Genomic DNA, 23,602 nt, shown 5'->3' on the forward strand with positions numbered 1-23,602 from the left:
GGGCCGCTGCCGGCCGCCCGGCAGGTTGTAAAGTCATTAACTCCCTCAGCCATGCCGGCCCGCGCCCCGGCGGCTCCTGCCACGGCCGCTGGTGGGCCGCCGCCGCGCCGCCTCCTCCGCGGCAGCAGCAGCAGCAGCGCGGCATGGCCGCCGCTCCCCGCCGCCTCCTCCTCTTCCTCCTCCTCCTCCTCCGCGCCGCCGCCCCCCTCGGCGCTAAGGTAAGCGGCGGCGGAGCCTCCCCCCCCCGCTCTCCCCTCGCCCTTCCCCTCAGCGCCCGCCCTGCCCGGCTCCGCGCCCCCCTCAGCCCCCGCCTGGAGCCGGGCGCCGCCAACAAAAGGCCGGCGGGGCGAGGAGGGTCCGCGGGGGGCTGCGGGGCCTCGCCGCTCGCCTCCGTGCCTGGCGGGGAGGTGACAGCCGTGCGGGGATGAAAACGGGGGTTCTGCTCACCGCTCTGCCTCCCGCAGCCGCGGGTGCGGGTTTAGGGACACCTTTATCCCCTAAGGTGCGTGTGCGGGAGCCAGAGCCCGGCGCTCCCCTTGTCCCTCCAGCCTGGCGCCCCCTCAGTGAGACCTTTCCCTTTCCCCTTTCCCCTTCCCCTTCCTTCCCCTGTGGCAGGAGGCCAGACTCCTCTTCTCAGGGCACCGGCTGAGTCCCCCGCTTGCAGGGGTCACCACACACCCTGTGGCTCCATGTGCGAGCTTCCTGGCCAGGTCGCTCTGTGCAAGAGAGATCCTGCTCTGCTAACAGAAGGAAAAAGGGTTGTGAGTGTTTTTTTTCCTTCCCCAGACAAAGCCACGGTGAGGTGAAGCAATCTCGCACAAGCTATCTTATGCACAGCAGTAGACACCGCAGCTTTACTGCGGGTCACCCAGCTTTGTCCAGCAGCGCCTCCTGAGCTGGGGTTGTCCTCGTTTTAAGCTCAGGCGGTGTCTCGCTTCCACTGCGCTTTTACTTCCACGTGCATTCACCGCCTGCGCTGCTTACCCCCTAACTGTAGGGCTCAGCCAGACAGAAACTTCAGGCAGAGCAAGCCGGGTCAAGCTGAGCAGACGTGAAATCCTTCATCTCGGCGTGGAGGAGTCTGTTCAGGTCCGTGACTGCGTACACAAGCCTGGGCTGCTCGGGGTCCTGCTGTCTGTAGCAGCTGTGTTTGTACAGACGCCCGTGGGGACACCCAGGACTCCGTGGCTCCGGGTGACCCCGCAGAGATGAAAGATTGCACGCTGCAAGCTGGCTGCAGGCATGGCTGGTGGTATTGCTGCATACCGTTCGATCGGTATCTTCCGTGCCAGGCCGCGCACACAACGGTCTTTAAGGGATTAACCTGCAATTGCTTTTGCTCTCTGGTTTTCTACAGCAGGGTTATACAGAGAATGCGATAGAAAGCCTCCGTCCGTAGATAAGCAAATTCCTCCCTGTGTGGAGCTGTCTCGGCTCAGTGTATTCAATGCCTCTGAAAAAAACTGGTGATAGAGATACCTGTCCTGCACACCCCATATTGCTCCCTTCTTTCCCTTCAGAGATTTCCATCCATTTTACTAGGCTGTCCCGGAATAAGCGTGGTCTCCTACTTGAAGGGAATGACCTAACTAACTTGGATCAAGTATTTTATAATGACATGCCTGTGAACTTTCTTTCATGGCAGGATTATAAACAGTACTTCATAGTTCTTTGCTAGCTTCTGTTTACCAGCTTTCTAATTTGCTTCTCATCTGTGCCTCATTATATGTCCAGATTTCTGTTACTTATCTGCTGCAATATCACATCTTTCGCAAGTTTAGCATTTTTCCCCAGATTGGTCTTCTTCCTAATCCCATAAAAATTATTCTGTAGGTCTCTTTTTACCTCTGGGTACTTTCCCATCATGGGAAATTCCTTCTGTAGTATCTTGTTAAAATATTTCTAAGCAAAATCTAGTTTTGTATCTGCGTCCAACATTGAATCTCTCATACAAACTATCAGCTCTACACAAATAGGCTAAAACAATGACAGAATAAGAAATAGCTTTACACAAACACCATTTTTTTGGGTAAAACATCAGGGCACAATTGCAAACGCTATTTTTTTTTTTTTTCAGGGCTTGCGGCAGAGTTTATTGCCGCAGCTTTGATCAGAGCACAACACAGGGAACCCAGACCAGGGGGGCTGAGCAAGGCCATTCATTTCCAGGAGTGTAAGATAATAATCTGGCGTCCGTTCCAGGCATTAGGACATCTGAAGCTACTTAGTATTTCAGTAAGTAGCAAAATTTGCTGTAGAGAGAAGCCTTTAGGTAAAGGATCCTGGAAATTTCTGGTAGAGGACACACAGTTAATGACCTCGGGAAAGGTCTGTTCGGAATTTAGTTCATTTCCAGCTGCTGTTTCTTGTTGTCTTAGAAGCTCTGACAGGGCTGAGCTTACAACAGCTACTTGTGCCCTTCAGTGGTGGTCAGGGCCTTAAGGCATGTCAGGCTGCAACAGAAGGGCATACCCCTGCAAGCTCCTCTATTAAGGCAAGCTGAACAGGGATGTTTGTTGTCTGTCTTCCTAGAAAGCTTTTTTTTTCCCCCCAAGACACAGACTAATGAATCCCGAGATTCAATACGCAATATGGGAGACCAAGCCAGTGACACAGTCATTGCCATTATTCCCAGGTTTCTGGGAAACCCATTGTAGTTTAGAGCTGATCTGACGCACGGCAGAAAATTGTTAGAGGATTTATTTTGTCCCTTTCTGCTCTTCAGAAAGACTGCCTGGAAAACCGATAGGATGTCAGCCTGGGCTCACCCTCCTGCGCTGGGCTGCAGCATTTTGTTTGTGGCAGCCTTTGTTTGGTGTCGATGGGGGGGAGAAGGGAAACAGCTGCCGAGTCTTTGGTTAGACAGAAAAAGCTTTCAGTGGTGCTGGCTTAGAGACTGATGTTTCCATCATTGATTGGCAAATCTGGAGGCAGATGTTCTACTCTGGAAGAGTTCCCCGCCCTGCCTTATCTTTTCACTCTGGGCAGGAGGGCTAGAATAAGATTTGTGTGCATAATTCACAGCAGAGTGCTCCTGGTCCCCCCCTGCACCAGTCCACGCAGGCTGTACTACACGCCTTGGTCCTCAGATTACAGCAGGTTGTGGTTTTAAAGCTCTGGTCCCCCCCCAGCGAGGGGACAGGAGGGCAAGCTTCACCTGCGTGTTTGCACGGCCTCTGTCCAGTGAGGCACAGAAACAGCATGGTTAGCCTCAGAGAGGAAGAGCTGCAGCTGTGTGATCACCTTGTGCCAAGCCACAAGTGCCTCGAGGGAAATTCTTGTGGAGAGCACCTGGCTGAGCTGGAGCATGGTCTGTCTTTGCTACCGGTGTAATTTCTAGCCTTAACATTTCGCAGCACCTAAGGAATTGTACCTGATCCTCTTCCCTGCTTTGGGCAGGGCCCCCATCCAAGCCCAGGCAGAACCAGCCTTGCAAACACTGGACCTGCTCCTGTCTCCTGCTCCAGCATTTCTAGCCTGCTCCATGGGTGGTTCTGCAGCACGACACAAGTTAGAGCAGCTTTAGCATCTCCCACAACTAGGCAGTGCAAAAGAGTTGTTTTAAAGCCCATCTGACTTTCCTTTCTCCACAGAGTGTGGGATTTGCTCAGGAGCTTGGGAAACTAAAGCTAGGAGCTTATCTAATCTGGAGTCTATCCCACAGCCCTTAATTTGTTATCTGGAAATTTGGAAAATTCAAGTATCTCTAATTGAAAACAAGAGCTGTTTGTGTGTCATGGTTAATGCAGATTTATTTCTGACAATAGAGTAAATTCAGTACAGATCGGAACCTGCTGCCCCAGCTCTAAGTACCTGAGTCTGCCCTCCACATCTCCAGGCCTAGGACTCAGATGCTGTCATGCTGTAAGTCTCACTGGCCAAGGCGACAGCTCAGCATTGTCCTTGCTTGCACGAGTAAATAAATGCTCCTGAGCAAGGACCAGCAAGGGAGCTCGGTCATGGAAAACCTGAGAGCCAAATCAATCTACTTAATGTGTGATTGATTCTTCCACTGAGGGGAGGAAGCAGGAACAGGGAGTACAAAGGGGCTTACAGATATAGAGGAACACATTTTATTCCAAATCTGCTGTCGCTGCTTGAGCTGCAGCAAGAGCCTCTGCCCAAGGCATGCCCGCGATCGAGGTGGGTAGGAGGAGGTGAGCACCAGCAAGCTGAAAGCAGGGCACTGACCAGAGGAGGATCCAGCAGGCAGCTGTGGCTTGTCTTGCTTTTGAGAGCAGCAGGGCCTGTGGATCATTTACTCTAAACACACAAAATCTTTTTCATACCAGGGTAGGTCAGTAGAACAGGGCATTTCACTTCTCTTTGCTCGTTTCCCCTCTGTACTATCTCACCTATATGGACTGTAAGATCTGTGGAGCTGGACCATCTTGTAGGTTACAAATACACCGATTTTTATTACCACTTGGGGAAAAACTGTGTCAATCCTGCAGCTTCTGGTCCACATGCCTTCCCCCGGGGCAGTGCTCGCGCCCCGTGGTACTCTGTAGCTACTCAGCCACATGGAAAGATGTCAGCTCTGATTAATACCCCAGCTACGGGAGAAGCTGCTTTGCACTGAGCTCCCCACACAGACACAGATAAATCACTGTTCTTCTCCTTCCCTGCAATTGTGAAGAGCTCTTCCTCCCCAGGCCTTGAGATGCTCATCACAGAGGCGCGTAGGAGGGGTCAGGGAAAGACTTGAACTGAAAATACCTTACAGTGAGAGACCTTTAGTTTCTGTCCTGGGTAACTCTGGAAGCTACACAGTCAGTATTTCCATTTGTGGTCTGATCATATGCACTCAGACAAAAATTCTCATAGGACACAGGTTGAAATGAGCATTTGGCAGAAGAGAAAAAGGTCCTTTTGAAAACATGCTTCTTTCTTTTAAATTTAATTCTTCTCTTGAGCAACTCTGCTGCTCGCCACAGCTCTCAGTCTCAGTCAGACAACTCAAATCCAGCCAGGACATCCAAGTACATCGAAGAATTTTGTATCGTTTTCACAGTTAGCTATTGTAATCATCAAAGAGTAAAGCATCAGGTAACGTAGTGCTTTTTTTTTTTTTTTTTTGCAGCAGAGCAGGTTATTTTCAACATGCTCTGGCTGGCGTATGATCGCCAAGAAAAGGCGCTATGCGCACTTCAAACATACTAAGTTACAACTTAAAAACATTTGCACAAAAACAGCTGCATCTCCTCTGCCCAGTGGATGTTCTGTTGGCAGATGCTGTAGAAACAGCAAATTCTCGGGCAGGAATTACACTACAAGATGAAGAACACTTTGGTTTTATTACACCATAAAAGAGCGTCAAGCCAAGAGGCAGTCAACCAAAGTAGTGAACAGAGCACATTCAGCAAGGAGCAAACTCTGCTGAGTTTTCTTTCACATCCATCAATTATGCTTCTGCAGAACAGTTCTTCTCGACAGGACTATCAGCTGCGGCCACAAGCCTGCACATTTTGCTAAGAGTAGCACTGATACTGCTTCTCCGTGCCTTTACTTAAACATAACGGATCTTACACATGCACAAATTATTCATTTTCTTCTGCTAATACCGATAAACTGTCAGCATTTTCCGCTGGGTAAATCACTTCCAATCACTGCCCTGTGGTAAACTCATTGCTGCATTTAACACTATTCACAGCTGTATTTCAGCAAAGAGCAAATTAGTTCTTGTATGTGCTAGTTTGCAAAAGTCCCAAGGAGCTTTTAGGCCATCAGACACAGAACGGGAGAACAGCGCAAGGAAAAAAATCTTGCTAAAACAAAGAGTCACTTACCTGCTGGGAATTATAGAGGCAGAGCCAACAGCAGCCTGCTGCAATGACCTCGTCGGGGCCAGAGGAGCTTAGGTTTGCCAAATTTAAAGGATCAGCCCTGGCGAGGCATGCTGGGTCAGGGAGAGCCCTCTGGGGAGCACGTTGTGGGGTTGGTGGCGAGAGGTCAGCAACGCAGTGGTGAGATGGGATAACTGCAAGGGGCTCTGCTTCTGAAGCACTCTTGAAAATGACTTTTGTGAGGGTTGCAGGGTGAGGAGCTTGGACCTGAGCCGACTTATGCACAAAGAGGAGTTTATTCATTGTGGTGCGGCTCCAGCAGAGGACAGATGCCTGCCCCAGCCCCCCACAGCCTTTCTCCTCTCTCCTGACCACTCATCGGAGCCAGCTGGGCAGCTGGGGCTGCGATCTGCTGGGCATATCCAACTCAGGAGCGAGGCCTTGGCTCAGGCTGCAGCTGGGATTATCACCACACGTCCCACCTGAGAGCCCTTCTTCACATCATGCCGGTCCCAGAGGCATCCTGCGGGTGCAGCCTCTGTCAGGCCTCCCTCCGGCCGAGGCAGCGGGCCGCCGGGTTCCCCAGCTAACCATCCTCTGTTTCTGTCAGGACAGTAGTGAGGCAGCTGATGGAGCTGGCCCCTGGGATGAAGAAGTCACCAAGTGGTGGGGAGAGTGGAGCTCCTGGTCCACCTGCTCCCGGTCCTGTGGGGGAGGCGTGATGTCCCGGGAGAGGCACTGCCTGCAGCAGAGGTACGTTTGTCCCTGCAGCACCCCTTGGCCAGCCCTAAAGGGGCAGAGGGGTGCCTCGACCCACGTTTTGGGCTCTGTAGGGCCTCAAAAAGGAAGGCAGGTGGGCAGCGAGCAAGCTCTGGGGCCTGGGGGAGACTTGAAGATGACAGGGTTGTGGGCTGGAGAAGACCAGCTTTACTCCTCCTCCCTTGTCCTTCGTAAACCCTGCTTCTCCATGGCTGCTCTGACCAACCTAACCCTGACTTGTAGCCAGTTCCCGTGCGTAGGATTTTTGCCCTTATTCCCAGACACCTTCTGGGGACTTGGTTGGCAGCAGCCAGCTCAGCCATGCCTCAGCAATTTCCCCTTTTCACTCCCTGCAGAGCTGGCAAGATTTTTTCCCCCTGTCATTTATCTGGCTGTCACCTGACAGCATCTCCGTTTGTCCCCTGCAGCTGCTACAGCCCTGGCACTGATTGAACAAAGTTTGTGGGGAGCTCCAGCTGTCCCCTGTGGGTCATCTTGCCACCAAGCCCTCCTCCTCGGGCACCTCACTAACCTGCTTCTCCCGAGCTGTTAATGAGAGCCAGCATCCCACAGCACAGCAAGCCGCAGGGGCTGCCCGGCCCCTTTCCCTTCTGCGTGAATGCACTCCAGAGCGCAGGAAGCTCAGACAAGAGCCCCCCACCTACTCTGCCTCCTGCGGAAGGAAACTTCTTTTATGTGGGCTGGTTGGCAGCATCGTGAGGGTCCAGATGTGCTGAGGTGCCGTCCATCTGGATGCGGCCTCCCCACTGACGAGGCTTGCCAATGTCTCTGCCTCTGCTTGACATAAAACCCAGCCAAAAGGTGCTGCAGCATTAAGCAAAACAGCTTGTGAGCCAGCTGTGCCCCATGAAACAATTTTTGCCTGAGTCTGCAGACTGCCCCTGCTTCAGCTGACAGGCACGGCGATTTTGAAGCCTTGTGGTGCAAATTTAAGCTTTGCCTACACTGTATAAAGCATAGCTCTGCAGGGATAGCTGCAGTACATCTAGGCAGTCCAGCTTGAGTATGGCTACTGTGCACCCTAAGTTCCCAGTACTGTTAACCCATTGTCTGCTGCTGATCTTTACCCAGAGCACAGTGCCTTAATCTGCAGTCTTAGCCTTTCTCCCCACACCTTCCCAGCTTTCAAGAACTTTTTCAGCATTTGCACGTCAAGAACTTGGACAAATGTTGCTGGCGAGAGCTAAAGCGTCAATTGCTGAGAAATTCATGGGTTTTTTTGGTCCATTACCTGTACCAAACCTCTCCTGTTAATCTTTTAAGGTGTCCATTCCCCATGGGAGGTGCCATCTCTCTGTCTACTGCTCAGTGAATTCTGAAATCAATTCCCCTGCTCATTTCAAATCGTGGGTGCTTCCACAGGAGTGGTGGATCTATTGGTCTATTGCCCTTCTGTCAGATCAACCCTATTGGAGCTCAGAGGTGAAGGGGCACAGCAGTGGCAATACGTCAGTTGCTCCCTGTCCACTCAAACTGCCCCAAAAAGAGAGTAGTTTAAAATCACACTCCACCTAAAAGCACTGAAAATATATTTCAGAGATGTTGGCTAGCATAGATACAGAAAGCTTTGCTCTGATAAAATGCCAGCATGGCTTCTTCCCATTAAGTCAGGCCTGACTTCTCAGTTATCCTCACTTTCTTAGTGTTTCATGGACCTCTAGCTCATTTCTGCATTCTCATTCTGCTTTGCAGGCTCCAGATGCCCCAGGGAACAAACAGCACCATGTGTGTTGGCCAAGCCAAACGCTACCAACTGTGCCAGCAGCAGGTGAGAACCACTTCCAGCACCGACTGGTTCTTACTGGGGGATGTGGGATGCAGGGGTCTGCACTTGGAGCTTCAAGAGCACCAGCAGTCAGGGTGCAACTGGTCTGTCAGAGGCATGGTCCACTCCTGGGGCAGCGTGCCTCTGAAAACAGGGGAGATGGGCTCTACTCTCTGGGACTGAAAGGTGGGGGAAAAGGATATAGATAGATAGATTAGATTATAGATATATTTGTTGTGGGGTGGGGGGAGGGAAGAAGTTTTTCCAGTATGCTTTTCCCTTTGCTGTAAGTAAATTTTGCAGTACTGTTAAATACAGCTATCTGAGGCGATGGAAGCCTGGCCCTTCTGCCTGTATTATAGCACCTCAGAGTCCATCACTGATTCCTTCCAGGGTGGACAGGGCATTTTCATCCTCCAAGGATGCAGCAGGGACAAGCAGCTGTCACAGCCATGGCTGCAACATAGGGAGCTTTTGATCACGTTTATTCCCTCCATAGCCCTGCCCAGCCAACACAGCAAGCTTCAAACAACAGCAGTGCTCCAGTTTCAATGCCAAAGCCTTTGGGAAGCGCTACTACCACTGGATGCCCCTCTATCCAGGTGGGTTTTCACAGCTTCACACAAAGGATCAGGGTGAGAAAACACCTACAGAATCTTCTCAGACACAGGAGAAGGACACAGGGGGCAAGGGATGGATGCTCCTCGTTGGTCTGGAAGTGCTTTCCTCTGCTACCTCCTTTGGAGAAATCATTCCCTGTCTCTTCACAGAACCTCTCTGCCCAGCCAGGCCTTCTCTCTCACCACCTTGCTCCTGTTTTGGATCCTATGTCAGCAAGCGCTGGCGGGCATACAGGACACAGGCTTCTCTGAGGTGTCTCAGCTAACCAGCAGACATCCTGGCAGAGTGGCTGTTCACTCCCTGCGTGCCTTCTACCATTTTGGCTGCCTCTGTCACCCAGTGTGCTTCCCACTGGGTTGGTGGTGGGTTATTCTGAACAGGATGTCCATCCGTTTCCTGCGCAGAGGAGATAAATTGCTTCACGTGGCTTGCCAGATGGCCCTTGAGGCCCAGATTCAGCTCCTCTGAGACATGACTGTCTTTCTGGACCTGCCTATTTTTTTTTTTTCCATTAGCTGCCAAGGGAACATAGAACATCTGTACCTCTAGCTCCAGTTGCTCAGCTGGAAGGGGTGTAGCTGGCCGTGGTCGGTACAGTTGGTGCTTCTCCTACAGGTCTTTTTTGCTCTTGTGTATTTATGTGTGGCCTGGGATCTGGAATCTGCTGAGGCAGATTCCCCTGTCTGGCACAAAGGATGGCACTGTAAAGGGGAGAGGGTATGGCAAGGAAGAGGGTTTGCCATTGAGAAGCACTTCTGCCAGGCCTGGTCCCCGTCTGCAGTCTCATACCACAACCCCATTACTGCCAGAAGATCTGTAGCCTTGGGGTCTCATCTCAAGAAGCAAGAACATCAAAGGTGATGTCAAACCAGCAGCATTGGTAAGAGGAAAGTCCCCTTCTTCACTGCCCATCTCCGATCACCTTGCTCTGCCTCTGTCCCTTCAGATGACTACACCAGCATCTCCAACAAGCCCTGCGACCTCCAGTGCACCACTCGGAGCGGAGAGAGACAGCTGATGGCCCGAGCACAGGATGGTACCTCCTGCAAGGACAGGACCCATCAAGGAGTCTGCATCAATGGGAAGTGTGAGGTGAGGCTCTGGAAGGAAATAACACAGAAATGGGGAGTATAAATGTGTGGTGGAACCTCCAAGGCCAAGGGCCCCAGCAGGGAAGTGAAACCAAGGCCTGGCAGGAATAATTATGCTCCCTTTTGAATGCCTATGGACTAGAACAGAGCACAAAGGACATTACATTCACATTCCCACTGAGTAACAGAACTTTCCTCCCAGTACACAGAAGACTAGAATTGCAGGTTTGCTTTCGGAGTCATCCAAGTTGAAAAGAAAAATCTTATATTTGATTTTTCCTGCACGCAACAAGGATGAAGGATGGGTGTGTGTAGTGTTACACTGAGGCGTCTTAAAACCTCAAGTAGGCCTGCCTTTGATGCAGCATCTCCGGCAGGGTGATGCTGTATGTCACTATTACAGTGCAAAGGATTGGCTTAAAGACAGCTACAGAACAAACTGAAACAGCTTACCCAAATCTTGCTCCATTCACCTACACACACACAACCCTGTCCCAGCTTCAGGGGCACAATGTAAATGGTCACAACTTGCACCAGTGAATTTCTGCTGCTGTCAGATTCATTCATTCACCACCCTGCTCCAAGCTACCCTACACCTACACCCAGAACCTCACCTAAATAATGTGGTAGCGTTTCCTTGAAAAGACCCTGCCCCCCAAAAAACCTTTTCTTGTTTTATTTTTTGCAGCCTGTGGGGTGCGATGGGAGCCTGTATTCGCCCCGGACGATGGACAGATGCAGGGTGTGTGGAGGGGACGGCAGCACTTGCCACCGTGTCTCGGGCAGCTTCCGAAAGGCAATCTCACAGATAGGTACTCCCTGCTACCACAGTCCAGAGACTTCACCTGCTACTTCTTACCACCAACTGGCATGAAGGGTGACTGGCTTGAATGCGGGTAGGAGTTTCCCAGCTGCTTGGTGGAAAGAGCTGAAGAGTGTCGCCACCTCTGCTTAAATGCCTGTATTTTATCCTTTTAGCTTAATCAGAGGAGATTGGTTTTGATGTGCTGTATATTAGGTTGGCAAGTTTTCCCTTCACCTCTTTACTGTAGGAAGCAGCTGGGGATCTATTTGTTCTTATTGATTTTGGCATCTCCCCCACCTCAGGCGATGTGAAGAGGTCAATGAATCTTCTTTTATTTGTGCTAGGCATTCACTGGAAGCTTAGGTTCCTGTGATGAGGGTCATGGCATTTGTTTCAGCCTGCACTTAGTCTCCAACTTTCCCCAGTCCTATGGTTGTCACAGCTGAGGGACAGTCCCTCTGAAATGGGGCTGAGATTAACGGTTCATCTCCTGCCACCTCATGGCCCATTCCTCCACTCATAGAAGGAATAGACTGTGGTATACTCATTAGTAATTAACTGTGGTTTGAGGATGTTTTAGAATGTCATTTCACATTGCTGTAGTTCCACTAGCCTACCTCATTCTCCACAGGGATGCTAGACCAGAGAAGCACTTGGGCTCCTTTCCAGGTCGGGGTAATGGTGCTGACCTCTCTAGCAGTACACAAACAGTCTTGGCATTCTGTTCCAGCTCTCATAAAATCTTACAGGGCAGGAAAAAAAAAAAATGAATTTCTATCAGGAAAGACAAGCTGGCAAACCCACACAACTTTAAGAGCCTTCTCACTTCCTCTCCATTTAAAGGTCAATCTTTATGCTCCTCTTGAGATAAATTCTGTTGAGTCAGGAGCTGAGGGGACCTGCACTCTTCTCCCTCCACCCTTCAGCATTAACGTTAGTCACTAGTAAGCTTTTTCTGTGCTCTTGCCAGAAAGCTTGAGAGCATACGCCTAAAGCCACACAGTTATACTTGTACAATTCCTTTTTAACAAACCCAGCTGTAGTCAGATTGAGCCTTAGAGACCTGTAATGGTCATCTGTAAAGGGATTTCAGAGGGGAGCTAGGATTGGAGCTCACAGCCTGGTGTGATGTGTTTATGTCCTTAAATGACCTGCTAGGGGTAGCTCTGCCATCCTACTTGCACACTTATCCCACAAACTTCTTTGTCTATGTACACCTTTTTATTTCGTCCTCAGGGTTTCCTCACCTCCATTCTGTTCCTGCTCCTCAGGTTATGTGTTCATCACCAACATCCCTGCCGGTGCCACGGACATCCTCATCATTGAGCGCAGGAAGACAGAAAACATCCTGGGTAAGCAGAGGATCCAGAGGAATGTGGAGGTGCCAGTTCAGCTGCCTGGGAGGTGGGAGGACTCCCCTGCTGTGGGAGAACTATCTGTGAGCTCCAGGGTAGCACAGAGCCAAGGCTACCACGTCTCCAGCAACCAGGGGCAGGAGGGATGTTTGGAAACCAAGCTCACTGGGGACAGTCTCTGCTATGAAGACATTTGTGCTCTTGTTGGAGAGAGAAGTGAAAGCACCAAGCACAGAACACCAGTGATCTAAGTGGAAGATCAGTGCTGGAGAGGCCTGAGCTCCTTGATTTCTAGAGGGCTTTTCTCAATCACAAGCCATTTGTTCTCCTTAGAGCCAGTGCAGCCTCAGTGCTCTGTATGGAATATCATATTTGTCTCTTTTTTCTCTTCTTTGAAGCACTCGCTGATGAATCCGGGCATTTCTTCTTCAACGGCAACTCTGCCATTGACAACCCCCAGAACTTCAGGGTGGCTGGCACGATCTTCAAGTACCGGCGGCCCTCGAGCCTGAACTCAGATGGGCTGGAGTATATCATAGCTCATGGGCCCACTAACCAGTCTCTGAACGCCATGGTAAGTGAAGAGCTAATTTTAGGCCTTCCTGTCTCGCCTGTCCCAAAATTGTGAGCCTCCCCAGGCAAGTGGAATATTCACCTTGTTCCCAACCGAATTGCCTGTGGCTGAGGAAGCCAGGTACTGCCTTGCAGGGTTTCCTCTTGGGTTTGTGACGATGCTTTCCTCTCTTATCATCTGTCACAGTGTAGCCGTGGTTAGAAGAGGTCTCTGTAAAATACATGCCCTTAAAATAAAATGGTTTTTGTTTTCTTCCCTGTTTCCTCCAGTACTATAACTTCAATGGGAAAATGCCACATGTAACTTATGACTACACTGTACCACAGACACCACCACCTCTCCGAACTGCAGCCCCTGCTGTAGACAGACCTCGCTATCATCACCTGCTAGAGACCAGCCAGAACTATCCTGCTCCAGCCAACTCCAGGGCTGCCAAGGACTCCAATGCCACATGGCTCTCCCTGCCACCAGATGACACCAGTGAACAGCTTCCCCTAAGAGAAAGGCATGCAGATTTAGGCTTCAGCCATCCACACTTCTTCCAGACCAACTCCACCAGTCAGCCTCGGGGCTGGGTCTGGGAACAAGGTGAAGAAAAGGAGAAGTATGACTTCCAGATAAGACAGGTCTACCATGCAAACACAGCAGGAGAGGAAGAGGAGGACGAAGCAGCAGCAATCGGTGGAGAAACAGAATTGGGTTGGTTGCTTTATTTTTCTTTCTCTTGCAAGTCTGCATTCATTGAAAGTGGACGTTCCTTATTGGCTTACTTGAAATCTAGAGTGGCTTTCCCATTGGGGCAGCCAGAAGAGAAGGATGGTTAATAGCAGGGGTGGAGACTGTCGGGGAGCAGTAAGGGCTGGTTGCTCCTTAAGGGAAGGGGAGCAGAGCTGAGGTTGATCTGGGAAAGCCAAACAATTCAGGAACAGAACTAGGAGCAAAACTCACCTACAACATAGGTGAGGCCAGACTGAGCTTAAATGGAGCTCCTGGGCTGTGGACAGAGAGCGTGTGGGGATGCCATGTGAGGCTGGTCAGGGCAATTAAAGCCTGTTGGTGCACCATGCTGGCACCTTATGATTTTAAGGCCAAATACTTTTTTTCCCTTTACTAGACACCTAAGCCATGTGTTGAAGTCTAAGTCATACAAGACAGTTAAAGCGTCCCCATTTCTACTCCAGCCCTCAGATTCAATCAGATTTCCATCAGCACAGCCGTACCCTACAGCACGAGGAGATCAGAGCTCTCGGAGAACAGCCACGCAGCGTCCTCCAGGCTTCGTCTCTTCAGGCGCCTGTGTCACCGAGACCTGCACAACACTGCCTTCTGTAGGGAGCTGCAGCACCTGGCAGCCAGGCTGGCCCAGAGGAACTCCACAGCAGGACTATGGACCCAGACGGCTGCCCGGTGGCTGCAGGGCCTCCACAAAGCACCGTCCCGTAAGAACTCACTGGAGGACTTGAAGGTGGAGGCATATGCTGGGAGTCAGGGGGAAGCAAGCAACTACAGCGTGATGGCATCTGAGGAGAGCCCTCTGCTAGGTGCCAGCACAACCGCGGACATCAGCCAGGCAGAGCCTCTGCAAGCCCCTGGCGCTGAAAGGTGGCACTTGGTTTCCTGGGCAAAACAGGAGCGTGGTTAGCTGGGGAGGGAGGGTTGAACCAATCCTCTGGTAGTCTCACCACTGTCCTTGATGTCCCCGTTCTCCAGTGTCTCTCCATGGCAGCTGTTGGAGATCCTTGAGCAATGGTGTGTCCCCCAAAGACTGGTTGGCGTAGCTCCTGGTCTGACACAGAGCTTCCAGAACCTATTTTGTGTCCTCCTGCCTCAAAGGGATCCATTTAAATAGGTTCTGAAGGACCTGCAGGGCTGTGGTTATTCACAGCCTTGCTAGTTGAATACAGGAGGTGGATCAAGGTTTTGCACTCTCTGCTTGTCATTAGGGCATCTTGTCCAAGGTGGGGGGAGATGGTGATGGAGAGCAGGAACAATGGGTTTCATCCCATTTTCAAAGAAAGTAAGGAGGAAATTTAATACATTTCATGTTTGCAGCAATTTTCATCTTTATCTCATGCCACCTCCTCTCTTTGCAGCAATGAGTTTAACATGAGCCCCGTGGGCCACGATGATATCAGCTTGGCTGACATGTATCGCTGGAAGGTCTCAGCTTATGCCCCCTGCAGCTCCACGTGCACTTCAGGTAGGTGAAGACCTGATCCTTATTTTCAAGACGGGTTCATCCCGGTAACTTCCTTTAATTGGAATTCACACACTGGCCCCCAATTTCTTTGCCATTTGGTTCCCTCTTTTTATGGTATCTAGAGAGGGCAGATGCATTTTGGTGGAAAACCAGGGCATTATTGCAATGCCATTGGTCTTAGAGTGGCATCTTGAAGTGATTGACTCTTGTAATCAGTGGTGCAATCGTGAATTTCCGTACTTTGTAGGATGAGTTTTGGCGTCAGTTTTCCTTCCCAGGATGGGAGGTTAGGATGACAACCCTCAGAGGAGTCTGGGGAGAGAAACAGAGCCATCCAGAGCATCTGGCTGATTTTTGTTTGGAGCCTTTTATCAGTTCAAGCCTTTCCTAGGCAACTGATCGTGCGAGGGAGGTCCTTTTTGGCTGCTGATGGAGAAAACACTGGTATTTTTAAAATTGCAGGTAGAGTTTCAGAGGCAGTGAACGGTCTTCAATAATTTAATCATAGTTGAGGGAGACTTTTGCATCTGGTAGAGCCTGACCAAAAGAGGATCTTAATTGTCCAGCAGGTATCAGTGCCTCCTATGCGATGTGTGTCCGGTACGATGGAGTGGAAGTGGATGAAACATACTGTGATGCCCTGACCCGACCAGAACCTACTCACGAATTTTGCACAGGCAGGGACTGCCAGCCTAGGTGAGTGGGAACAACATGAACGGTCCGTGGGTACTACACATCTTAGTGAGGATTATTTTTGTCTCGGCAGCCATTTCGGGGCTGGAAGTTGTGCTTAAATAGCTAAACCCACATACCTTCATGTGCACAAAAAAGGGAAGGAATTTGTTGTGTCTAAATTACCTGCTAAGCACAAAGCTGTCTTTCAAGACCAGACCCCCTTAACACCAACATCTACGTGATCAGCAGTTTCACAACAGCAGTTACTGGGTCAGGGAGTCCCAGGAACACAAGCACTCCCCAGCCATCCTCTGTCCCTTGCTCCCCTTACCTGGGTTTTCCTTTGTGCTTTCTCTCCCGGTGCTCGTGGAGGTGGGAGACCAGCCGGTGGAGCGAATGCTCCAGGACCTGCGGCGAGGGCTACCAGTACCGCACCGTGCGCTGCTGGAAGATGCTGGCTCCGGGCTTTGACAGCTCTGTTTATGATGACCTCTGTGAGTCAGCTGGGCTGGCCAGGCCCATGGAGAGGAAAGCCTGCAAGAACAAGGCCTGTGGGCCTCAGTGGGAGCTCTCCGAGTGGTCTGAGGTAGGCAGCAGGGGAGCTTTGCATCTGAGGATGGGCAGGGGCCTGGAGGAAAATGACAAATGTTTGGCGCTTCCTTCTGGTGAGTACTGAGGAAGCCCTGCCCAACTGTGCCCTGTGGAAGCAAGTACTGCCTTTACCCCCTTTTCTCTTCCCCTGCCGGGGCCCTTCCCCTGTCCGCAGCAGGAAGAAAACACCTCTGCTTGTCCCTCTTGTGCTCTGCTTCTGAGCCCAGGGGTTGGCTCTGTGTTGTTGCAGTGTTCAGCCCGGTGCGGCACCCAGGGGACGATGAAGCGGGAGGTGCGCTGCTCGGTGGAAGCACCCCTCTGCGACGAGTCCCGCAAGCCCAGCAGTGAGAAGGCGTGCTCAGGACCCCCCTGCGACCGCCGCTGGACTGCTTCCGACTGGGGCCCGGTGAGTCCAGAGGGACTGTTGCTCCCTCCCCTGACGCTGGGGGTACAGGGCTGGCAGGAGAGGGCAGACAGGCAGTCACACTGCTGGTCTGCTGGCTTTCGTCTGGCAGAGGCTAGAGAATCAGTGATAATCTGCATTTTTGCCTCTCCATGCTGTAAGTTTTGGTTAAGTCTGAGGGGAGCTCTTTAATAATTTGGGAACCTCCTGGCACCTGAAGAATGGACCCCCCTGACCAGATGTACCTCTAAAGACCCTTGGGGTCGAGTGCCACACAGCCCCAAATGCAAGCCTAGGCTCCAGGCTCAAGACCCCCAGCAAACCACTGATGGTGGCCCCTCAACCTCCCTGCTGTATCTAAATGCCCTCTGTTCCTCCAAGTGCTCAGGTGCCTGTGGTGAGGGACGCATGAGCCGCTTCGTCGCGTGTCGCAACCTGGAGGGCAAGGTGATCTCTGACGCCCAGTGTGACCCAGCCGCCAAGCCCCTGGCTGTCCACCCGTGTGGAGACAAGAACTGCCCTGCACACTGGGTGGAGCAGGAGTGGGACCAGGTAAAGCCCAGCCCAGCCCCGTGTCCTCAGCTCTCCTTCCCACCCCACATCCCACAGGAGCTGGTGGGTGCCTGGCTCCCTTGGCAGAACTGTACCCTTGTCATAGCTCCTTCCACAAAGAGGGAAGGAGCAACGCCCCAGTTTGTCCCCCTGGTACCTCAAGGTTTGTGGCACTTGCTGCCTTCCCAGGGACCTCCATTGGAGGGCAGCAATGTCCTAAGGAAATCCACCTCCTCTCCCACCTCTGGCTCCCAGCTGGCAGTTGCAGGCACCTCAGCAGAGCTCTGTCCAGAATCTGCACTCACCTCCCCAAGATTTTGGTCCCACCACCAGAGAGAAAGCCCCAGAAAAAACAACTGGTTCTCTGATTAATAATAGCCAGAGGTAAGCCTGGACCACAGCCCAAGTCCCTGCCCTGGAAGTCACATCCAGCCCAAGAACGCTTACTTGCCTCAGGACTCAGAGTCAAGTGAACATGGCCCAGATGCCTCATTCTATCCAGCCATCATTCTCACCAGCCTACTCCCTCTCTGTTGGTCAAGGGGCTTTGGGCTTCCCATGACAAGCTGGTCCAAATCCCAGAGCATCCAGAAGAAACACATTGACTCACTTGTGGGGTTTGACCTTGTAAAGTCTTGAGAAAAATAGGGATTCACAGAGCATTAAGGAAGAAGGTCAGAGAAACAACCAAGCTCTCCCTCCCCCTCCAACCACAGCTAAGCCTCTGTTCTCCTTTTTGTAGCCTTCCTAGTTGTTGACTGCGTTCAGCTGTGTCCCTCCAGCACTAGTTAATGAGCAGAAACTGGTTAAACCTGGGGACCTGTGGCAGTCCTGTCACCCTTTCCTGCTCTGGCCCATGGTGTGGGTCACATACAATGCTGCGGTACAATTTTTCAGTTATGCCCTGATGATTAAACTGACCTGAACCCTGAAAGGCCAGCTGGGCTCCCCGCCTTTGCCTGTGCCAGCATCTTTGCTCTGTTCTCTCAGCTGATCAGCTGTGGGTGAGCTGTTCACAGGATGACTCAGGAGGGATGCAAGCCAGCTGTGCTGGCCCTGGCATGGTGAAGACAGGCACAAGGCAGTGAAATCTCAAGCTGGCAACTGCTATTGTGGGCATCAGGGAGCAGAGCAGAACTAGAATCAGATCCTGCCTCCTACTGCCTGCTTCTCTTGGTGTTGCCCTGAGAAGCTGAGCCCTCCCACCTATGCCTGCATGGCTTTGGGCTGAGCTCAGGTACTTCTCCATGCAGCTCTCCTGTAGTGCACCAGTTTGATCCCCTTGGCCCACACACTGCTTGTCAGCGTTCCAAGATACAGGTTGCTGCACAAATATGCTACACGGTCTTTGAGGACATAGAGGTACATAAAATAAGACAGAAACAGCCTTTTGTAGTCTTACCTTGACTCTTCCAGGTCCCTTGTGGTAGCTGCTCTCAGGCCAGCCAAGCTCAGTTCAGCATCCCCCGTGGATGGATTATACACAGACAACCAGCTCCTGTCCCTGCTCCCCAAGAAATTCAGCTCCCTTGCAGGCAGCTGTTGCTCCTGTGACTACCCCCATCAGACTGGTGTTAGCACACATTAAGCACCTTGCTTCTGAGCAGGATGCCATCTTACCTGAAGCTGTACAGCCAAGGAGCATCATTTGTTATGTTTTCTTTCCCAGTGTGATGCCAGCTGTGGGCGAGGGATGAAGACCAGGGTCATCTTGTGCGCAGGCTTGGAGAATGGGGTGTACAGGGAGTACCCTGAGAAGCGCTGTGAAGCCTCCCAGAAGCCTGAGGAGCAAGCTGCCTGTTTCAAGAGGCCGTGTTCGACATGGTTTACTACCTCCTGGTCGCAGGTAGGGCTCAGGGAGGTGGGGAAGGGGGAGATGAGGCCTCATAACCCTGGTTGATGGTGTACAACCTGCACTGAGGATTTCTAGCATCCTGATCTGCTGAGGGCTCTGGTAGGACTGGACAGGACTGCGAGCTCTCTCATTTAGCAGACCAGGCAGCAGAGGGAGAGACTGGCACACAGGAGCTGGAGAGCATGTGGGTTATGGCCTCAGGCAAGAGCATGCACTGCACTGCAGGCATTACAGCCATGTCTCCTCTGCCAGGACTCAATGTTCTGTCCTTCCCTTGATTTTCACTAGTGAGCATTTAGGGAATGGGGGTAGGCAAAGCTGGGGCTGACTCACAGCAGCCATTTTGTCCATCGTCGATCATAGCATCAGTGTTCAAAGCAAAACCAACTCTGAGCTGCATTAAAAAGCAGAAAGCGAACTCCTCCCTCGCCCTGCCCCAGCTTCCAGAGGCTCTCCTCCAGCAACCAAAGGGGAGCTAAATCTGAGATCAGTGTGGGATCTGACCCAAGTCTCCTCAAGAATAGTCTCCAAAGGGAGGCCTTGCTGGAAGAAAGAACTCGGGACCTACAGAAAAATAAAAACCTGCCTCTCACGATCCCTTCCCTCAATCTCCACAGTGCAGCAAGACGTGCGGTGCTGGTGTGCGGCTGCGCGAGGTGAAGTGCTACCAGGGGGAAGCGTTGGCTCAGGGCTGCGACCCTGCTTCCAAACCAGAAGCCAGGCAGACGTGCCAGCTCCAGCCGTGCCCCACAGAGGCACCAGGTGAGGCCAGGAGGGCAGGGAGGGAGGGAGAGAAGCCCTGGGAGCCCTTTACTCCTCCAGCTCTCAACTGGGGGAAGCACATCTCCCTTTGTAACCCTTTCTGTGGATGCTTCTGCTCCCCAGAAGAAGACTGTGAAGACAAAGCGACGGCCAACTGTGTGCTGGTGCTGAAGGTGAAGCTGTGCTCTCACTGGTACTACAGGAAGGCTTGCTGCCGGTCGTGTCGGCTCAAGTCACCCTGACTACTACCAGCCTGTAGTTCCCTTCCAAATTCAGGGGCAAGAGCCCCCTTGAGCCAGACTTTACCACTTGAAGCCACACCACTTGGCTTGGCTGTGGAGCCAGTCCCTGTAGACGAGCCTGCTCAGCGAGGAAGGACTCCTAGGACTTAGTCATCACCGTTCCCTCTCCACCAAGAGGTTTTTATTCAAAACAAACGATCAGTTCCTAGAAAGCTACTGAGAAGCGAGTTGGGAAAGCCTGTCCCTGCTGTCAGTCATCTCTGAAGAGCGCTAGTTGGAGGTGGTGGGGCACAGAGGCCAGCCCACAGCAGGGCACAGACCACAGCAGCAGTCGCTCTGCCCTGCCCTGCAGATTTTTCTACTACAAGGGTAATTTCCAAAACACAGCCCAAAAATTCTGTGTCACAATAAAGAGCTAAACCATGAATCTGTGGTTTTTGGGATGCATGTACCTAGGTCCGGGCAAGGGAGGAAGAGGGACGTGAGAGGAACAAGAGCAGGAGCAGGTAAAGTGAGGTGGAAAAATCCTTGCACCAGGACACTTATAGGGCAGCACTGGATGAACCCCATTTTGTGTTGCCTGCCAAAGAACAGCAATCACTCCTGTTTTGTATTTCAAAGTCCTCATTTATTTCTGACATTGAGTTTGGACCCATAGCTCAGCAACAAAGACAGAGAATAATAACAGGAGAAATCTGAAGTGGAAAAAATCTGAGATCCCTGCCCCCACCCTGTGCTGTTCCTCCACCATTCCCCAAACCTCACAACCCACAGCTGTATCTCCCGTGTCTCCTGCCCTTTCGGACTCACCCATCCATCTGCAGCCATGCCAGGCCAGGGGTTTGTGCTGGCTGCAAGGACGATCCTCGCCTTGGCCATCCGGCGACTTGGGATCTGCCTCACCAGCCGTGGCACCCTGTTAGCTGGCGACAGGTCACATTTCATTTGCATGTGATGGTGATGATGATATGGTTGCCTTCCTCTCACCAGAGGGGTGACCACAGAAGCAAAGCCTGGTGTGTTATTCCAACCAGACTGGGTCATGGTAGGAAGCCTTGCTTCACGCCAAGAGGTAGAGTTGGGTGTCGGGAGCTGCCGTGCCCTCGGGTCACGCTGTGATGATAACTTCACATGGCTCCGAACAGGAAGGAGACCTAGCTGAGCTCTAGCAGGAAAGGACAGGATTCGCCGGGTTAGCCAAGAAAAACAGTTAGAGACTATATTCCTGGGGAGGAGGACTGGATGGGAGCCAGGGACTATCAGCCAGGGAGCTTCACTGCTGCTAACTTTCTTCTTCCCCCTGCCTGCCCTTAACGTGAGAGGCCATGAAGACCTGCTCTCACTATTTGGAGAATGGAAGGAGACTGTAAAAGAGATGCAGCTAGACTGAGTCTGGGGATAATGGAAATGCAATGTCTTTCTGGTCCGGAGATGGAGGAGACAGTGCATAATGTTTGCTCAAAAGGCTGTGTAAAATGCGGGCTGGGGCACGGTGTTCAGATTGCAAGGACCGTCATCACATTTGGCATTCGTCTGGCTCCTTTTCTTTGGGTGGTATGAGCAGAGTTGCCAAGCCATGAGCAGGTCCAGCGTGTCAATTAGCCTTTTGCCTGCTAACGAAGACATCTGAGGCTGATGCAGCACATGCCTCCATACCGAGACCTCCTTCACCTGTGCTTGAATGGGGAGGTCAAGAATTACCAATCCAAATCCTTCTGGTAGTCCGATTTCCAAACTGTGGAGGTGCAAAAAATCCCCAAACCAAACCATTTCAATTTCTGAGCAGTTCTGCCCGATATGGCAAAGGCAAGGCAAGTGGCTCCTGCTACTGCTTCCAGCAGCATCCGCACGGCCAGGGGGAGCTGGGCTGGCTGCATCCCTCCCCCTGCCATTAACAGGGAGTGTTGGTTGCTATGGGAAGTGCCCGTGAATGATGGAGATGTCCTTTTGGTCATTTTTCACCTAATTTGATTTATGGAGGAAGAAGGAACTTTCCCACGTTCGTTCTGCAGACGGAGCCGCTGGCTGAGCTGTCGTTAGCAGCTGCGGAGCCATCGAGCCCAGGCTCGGGTCTTGCAGCCTCTTCTTCCAGAAGTAAAAGAAGGGGGACCCCGAGCACCTGGAAATCATGCTCCATTAGAGGTTGTGATCCTTGTACAGGAGGAGACCTGACCCGGCAGTCTCTGCTGTTGCGAGCAAAAGCCATCCTAAAACCAGCTGTGCTTGGCTGGGGGTCTGGGTAGGGCTTTGGATGCTGAAAGTGATCAAACTGCAGTTACCTAGGGGTGCAAACCTCCTTGTAAGTAAAGTCTTGATATCTTTATGGGCCCAAGCTAAAACCGCTCCTAAGGAAGCTCGTGAGGAGTGGAAGAGGTGGGGTTTTGGCTGCAGAGGGATCTACCTGTGCCCATTTGCGTGGGTCTCGCAAGCGACTTCGCCTCCCCTCGCGGCGATCCAAATCCTCTCTGGTAACTTCTTCCACGTGCGTGCAGACTGACATGGCCGGGAGCCGGTGCCCTGTTTTCGGCACTAACACAGAAGCAAAGTGCTCACGGCGTCCTGGCCTTCCCTTCCTCACATCCCCCCGTGCTGCGGGGGCTCCCCTCTCCATCCGTCGGGGTGGTTGTGTGGGGACTCCGGGGAGCCTCGGGTAATTAGGTTCGTTTGTACTGTACATAGCCCTCATTAGACAAGTCCCTTCAGGAGATAGAGTAGTAATTACACTTATTGTGGGTTCAGAGACCGCCGTCTCAACATCCTCCTTCGATGTCTCCCTTACCCGTAAAGCTTTGCCGTGCCGGCTCAGCAGGAGGGCTGCACGGGTCCCGCGCTCCTCCCTTGCACGGACACCCCCCCGGCCAGGGGGGCGAAAATCCCCATCCCTCAAGCGGGGCGCATTGCGGGGGGGGTCACACCTCCGTGCTGATGGCCCTCGGCGGGGGGAAGCTCTCGCGGAGGACGCCGTGCCGGCTCAGCGCGAAGCCCTGCAGGGCCGCCAGGTTGACGGGCGGCCCCATCTCCTTGTAGCAGGCGGGTGCGTAGGCAACCCGCTCACCCCCATTGCGCACCATGTCGGGGGTCCGTATGTAAAAGGGGGAGCTGTAGGGGGAGCAGGTCGGGCAGCGGGGGTGAGCCCCGTGCTGGTTGAGCTCGGGGACGGGCGTGGGGCTGCCCTGCCCATCCACGATGCGGGAGTTGCAGGCGTTACACGTGCCGGGATGAGAGTGCGCGGGAAGGTCGGGCTCTTCCTCTTCCTCCTCCTCCTCCTCCTCCTCCTCTTCCTCATCGGAGTCATCTTTCTTGCAGCAGTAGTACTGTGGGAGAGGGATAGGGCTTTATGAGAAAGCGCGGGCACAATGAGTTAGAGAGGAAGGAATGGGGAGAGGCTGAAATTCAGCCTCATCCATCACATTTGGCTGCCACAACTTAAGAAAGGCCAGCCTCGACTCTGTTAATAAATAAAAATAATTATAAACAAACAAACAGAGTAGAGGTGGGAAGAGAAAAGTGGTGAAGCAGGAGTGGAAGGATGCAGCTGGGGGGGA

General features: G+C 52.2%; 2 protein-coding genes across 2 annotated transcripts in view; one reads left to right on the forward strand and one right to left on the reverse strand.

Annotated features, from left to right (window-relative positions):
• Nucleotides 1-20,484, forward strand: LOC121073995 (ADAMTS-like protein 2). The gene is made up of 18 exons (XM_040565640.1): nucleotides 1-218; nucleotides 6,397-6,539; nucleotides 8,259-8,334; nucleotides 8,831-8,933; nucleotides 9,899-10,044; nucleotides 10,732-10,855; nucleotides 12,120-12,200; nucleotides 12,602-12,777; nucleotides 13,047-13,476; nucleotides 13,959-14,379; nucleotides 14,871-14,977; nucleotides 15,544-15,673; nucleotides 16,025-16,238; nucleotides 16,494-16,649; nucleotides 17,028-17,198; nucleotides 18,868-19,044; nucleotides 19,671-19,815; nucleotides 19,939-20,484. The coding sequence occupies exons 1-18, from the start codon at nucleotides 144-146 to the stop codon at nucleotides 20,055-20,057; spliced, it is 2,994 nt and encodes a 997-aa protein (XP_040421574.1). The 5' UTR covers nucleotides 1-143; the 3' UTR covers nucleotides 20,058-20,484.
• Nucleotides 20,478-23,602, reverse strand: part of FAM163A (family with sequence similarity 163 member A) — a 10,752-nt gene continuing 7,627 nt past the window's right edge. The window contains exon 4 of the mRNA XM_040565641.1: nucleotides 20,478-23,371. Within this exon, the coding sequence (XP_040421575.1) occupies nucleotides 22,967-23,371 (405 nt within the window). The 3' untranslated portion in view covers nucleotides 20,478-22,966. The remainder of the gene's footprint in view (nucleotides 23,372-23,602) is intronic.

This window comes from Cygnus olor, chromosome 8 (genome assembly GCF_009769625.2).
Source record: "Cygnus olor isolate bCygOlo1 chromosome 8, bCygOlo1.pri.v2, whole genome shotgun sequence".
Taxonomy (NCBI): Eukaryota; Metazoa; Chordata; class Aves; order Anseriformes; family Anatidae; genus Cygnus; species Cygnus olor.

What these genes read in the sequence shown, in the direction of transcription:
- LOC121073995 (XM_040565640.1), top strand. Translation starts at nt 144, where the DNA reads ATGGCCGCCGCTCCCCGCCGCCTCCTCCTCTTCCTCCTCCTCCTCCTC. An exon ending in ACCAGTCTCTGAACGCCATG is followed by an intron (nt 12,778 to 13,046) that starts GTAAGTGAAGAG and finishes TGTTTCCTCCAG; the next exon opens with TACTATAACTTCAATGGGAA. An exon ending in TGGAGCAGGAGTGGGACCAG is followed by an intron (nt 17,199 to 18,867) that starts GTAAAGCCCAGC and finishes TTTCTTTCCCAG; the next exon opens with TGTGATGCCAGCTGTGGGCG.